At 46.4% G+C, this 4354-nt stretch overlaps 1 protein-coding gene across 1 annotated transcript; it reads right to left on the reverse strand.

The window, feature by feature from the left end:
• Positions 1-885: 885 nt before the first annotated feature.
• LOC125533563 (putative B3 domain-containing protein Os10g0537100) lies at positions 886-2426 on the reverse strand. Its single transcript, XM_048696984.2, has one exon. It carries the CDS (start codon positions 2020-2022, stop codon positions 1147-1149), a length of 876 nt encoding a protein of 291 aa, XP_048552941.1. The 5' UTR covers positions 2023-2426; the 3' UTR covers positions 886-1146.
• Positions 2427-4354: the final 1928 nt, after the last annotated feature.

Raw genomic sequence — 4354 nt, forward strand, 5'->3', positions numbered from 1 at the left:
ATGGAGGCCGAGCTCCAAAACGCCCCACTCGTCGCTTTTCACCCGTGTTTTATAATCACTTCTAAAGGACCACGACCCCAGTACCTGCCGGTGCTGCAGAGAGGGGACACAACGTAGAAGAGCAAGGTGCTAGTATTAATATTAGTATTACATGCCAGTTTAATTTACTATGGACTGAAGGTGCTATATACAAATACTGTGCCCTGAAGAATATTTGAACTGGAGAGGGGTGTTCCACCGCACGGTGGTTGCACGATAGCACCACAAAGCTTCATAACAGTATTACTTCTCAGTTCTCACAACCAGTTGACATGGCTGGCTAGTAACAGTATTAATTTCAAGGCTGAAGCAGCCGGCATAATTTCAGAAGAGTCTTGGACGAACTGCAGAGATTTGCAGCATGCATGCGGTGCAGCAAACAAAGTCAGAAGCGCGTCAGAAATCGGTAGACATCAGATGCATGAGGCAGCTGGGAAAGAATTGCGCACGAGAACCAACCCAAGAAGCTAGCACGACAATGTTCATAGCAGATCGATGCGGATATCTGTACATGTAGGAGAAGGATTAGGTTCTGACACTGACCTGACCTCCTCTAGCCCCTACCTTGCTTAGGGAGGAGAGCCTTGTGATCGATCTCCAGAACGACACTGCTTCAAGAAACTTGAAAGTGAAACGTACCCAAGCATGAGTTGCATATACTCCTACATTGGTGCTAATTGTTATCATATGCAGGGAGCAGGGAACGAGACTGTACACTGTAGTGTAAGTATATAAAGGGAAGCCATAAATACTTTTCTTTTGTCAATGAAGGGGAGCCATAAATCTATAGAACGGGGCGTATCAAGCCATAATCTGTGTGAATGTATCTCATGATGCAGAGGTTCAGAGAGGTTTGATACATTCTTTCATTGTCAAGGGGAAAACTCAGACTAAAATGAAGAACAATATAATTAACTAGCTAGTTTAGCAAGCAAATAATCATACGTAAGATGCATATCGTCAAGAAACAACCCATCTGATCTGAATGTTACACATAATGCAGGAGCTATATACGTACGCAGGCTGCCCCAATCACGCATTGCCTCTCTGGACTGGATCAAGTTCGCGTGTCAGTACTCAGTACTAGTCTTTAATCTGGCCCTGAATTCACAATCCAAGATCCAGGGAGCACTGCCTCTCCTTACCCGCCGTCGACGACGTTGACGACGACGGCGAGGGCAGCAGCTGCTGCAGGAGCGTTGAGGTCACCGTCTGTGTGACTCCGCAGGTGCCATCGTCTTCCGTGGCCGGGCTATCGAGGTTCACGCCGAACAGCCGGACTCGCTTAGGCATAGGCCTCGCCGGCGGCTCCAGTACGGAGGCCGCGGCGCGCACCGGCACGGACTTGAGCACCACAGCCGCTGGCACCTGCTGCCGCAGGAATAGCACATGACGATTGGACCCCGAGGCAGCGGGGGGGACGCCGTAGGTGGTGCCGAAGTCCCGCCGCCACGGGCAGAACGGCACAGACGGGAGGAGCGGCAGGCGATGTGACAAAGACGACGTCGCCGGTGGCGGGAAAGCTACGGTGGCGCTGTAGGATTCGGCCGGGCGCCGGCGGCGGAAGTCGATGTAGAGGCGGTCGCGCGCGGCGCCGTCGCCGACCCCGCGGCCGAACAGAACGGTGTCGCCGGCGCCGAGGCGCTTCTCCTTCACGAAGCGGCTCCAGCCCTTGGTCATCACGTAGCTCTGGCTGCTGTTCCAGTACGAGTACCGGAACCGCCACGCCTTTCCCGCGCGGTCCTCGAAGCTGAGGACCATCCCCTTGCCGCCGCTACCCTCCGCCGCCAGCGCTGCGGCAGCGCCATCGAGCGGGAAGTAGCGCTCGGCGTGCTGCTTGGGGATGACCAGGCGGTTCAGCTTCCCCACGTCGCTGGGAGTCACTACCTTCTCGAACATGTGCTCTTTCTCCACCACCGACGACGACGCGCAAACCCTCTCGGATTCCTCGCCACCGGCCGGTGCGGTTGGCGAGAACTCCATGGACTTGGCGCGCTAGCTCCCTCCCAACCTCCCGAGCTTGAGGCACCAAGGTGCTGACTTTGACTGGTTGTATGCTATTTCTGGGAGCCGGGATGGCACGCAACAGTACTATAATCAGCTATTCTTGGAGAAAAGAATTAGGGCTATGGCTATCAGCTTACTATAATATGGGCCTCGAGATTTCTTCGGATGATTGGAAAACTGGAATAGATATGCGAGTATGCCATGGATGAACAGATGCCAGAAACGGGGGGTAGCTAGCTAGCTCATCAGGGGGGAGCACAATGAAGGTTCTTGGATCTTGGTGTGTGTGTAGTGGGTATAAGTGTATGTATATGGGATAAGGTAGGAGAGAAAAGGTCAGGAACAATACAAGCAGCCCATGCCAGCTGCTTTCTTCTTTAAGGAGGAAGATGAGAGGGGGCGAGAGGTGGGGAGGAGGGAGGGAGATGGTTGTGAGGACGTGTGGGGTCCACAGGCTACGAATGATAGGGTTTGAGAGATCATGTGATGGAGCATGTCCCTCTCAACGTCCCAATTGTGTGTGATCGGTCAGCTCTCTATATATGGATGTGTGATTCTGATTGGTTTGCTAGCTGTGGTAGCCCCTTCGGTTAACAATTTGTGTGGCATACTGGCACGAGCTATCGGTGAAATGGATGGATCGATGGGTGAACAATCTGTGTGGGGCACGATATTTTCTAGCTTTTCATCACAGATCCTCATGAATCATGGGATTGGATGACCTAAGAGTTGCGTTGTATTCCCACAAAATAGGTTGCATCCACTATATAAAAGAAATCTCGATTCTGAAAAAGAAAGAAATCTCATTCTGAAAATGACACTCAACATGTGTTTCTTTTTACATGGTACTAGGTGATAGGGTAACCTCGTGCATTGCTGCGGGAAATGGTCGCACTATATTTCGTTGAGATTTGGTTGTCCATAATCTGGATATGAGGTGAAAAAGTGGAAATATATATTATTTATTAAACTGGATTATCATATTTTGTGAAATATTTATGAAATATAAATAGCAATTCACATGCATGTTGAGAGAAATAGTGGTGGAGTTGATAAGATGGCATGTGTGGTGAGTTGAAACGGGTGCACGCTACGAGAAAATATAAGTACGTAGCATTTTCCATGCATGTTGAGAGAAATAAAAGTAGTGGGGTTGATAACGTGGCGTATATGGTCAAGTGACATGTGGGCATATTGAGATAAATATATTTAGTATAGTGAGAATCAACTATTTAGGTTTGTAGGATTTATTATTTTCGTATGTTAAACCTAGTTGCGCGTAGGTGGTTACAAAAAAATAAAAACCACTTGTAGGAATTAAAACTTGCCATTTGTTTTAAAACATATGACTGAGAGACTGAGATGCCACTCAATCTCAGGAGAGACCAACTACGATGCAAATTCAGCTTTAGGCATAGCATGGCAACTAATTAACATCACATAGATATGAAGAAAGTAACAAAAACAACTTCACAACATTGATATAAGATATATATTCTATGATACAAAATTTGGAGTTCAAACTGGATACATGCACCAGCAAAACAGAGACAAATTAAGAGTTGTATTACGTCATTACCTTGTTGAAGGCATTATCTACTTACTATTGTGTTTGTCTTTTTTGATTGGTCGCATCAACCAGGATGAAAATCCTTGTCTAGACCATTTATGACCGCACGTGGCAACGATGAGGCAAGGATGTTTATCCTTTTTGAAGGCGATGTTGCGGAAGAAGTCGATTTATTTGTAGGTGTTTCTTTATATCTTGTAATGGTTCGGTCGTGGTTTACATTGTTATGTACTCTGCATAATAATTATATGAATGGTTGTGTGCATCACAATGCTGCAAAGGTCGGGTGTTTTAATCTCCTTTCAGAAAATAAAAAAAAGAATTGTGTTGTAATTGATTGTGAATAGTACGTGGGTACTGCTCATAGCAGATTTTATTTTCTTTCTCGACATGTGGATTGGCTTAATTCAGACTTGAAATTTGATGGCCCGATAGATGCATATTGTCTTAATATTGTCATTTTATTTTCAAGTTTTTCATGACCTATCATATCAGTAAATCGTTAGATTGCATACGAGTTGCTCCCGAAACTCGACACGTATCAGTTGCATATAACCAAAATAACCACTCCCTTGTCCATTCGACCAACCCCATATTGTGTGTATATCGCCAAAAAATAGAGTCAGTATATACTAATATGAACAACATGAGTTGGTTGTGACACTTCTAATTTTACCTGCTTGATATCTTTTACCCTATTTGATAATTAACCGTAAGTGTATTGGTGAACGAAGAATG

This window comes from Triticum urartu, chromosome 1A, assembly GCF_056163025.1.
Source record: "Triticum urartu cultivar PI428250 chromosome 1A, HENAU_Tu73, whole genome shotgun sequence".
Taxonomy (NCBI): domain Eukaryota; kingdom Viridiplantae; phylum Streptophyta; class Magnoliopsida; order Poales; family Poaceae; genus Triticum; species Triticum urartu.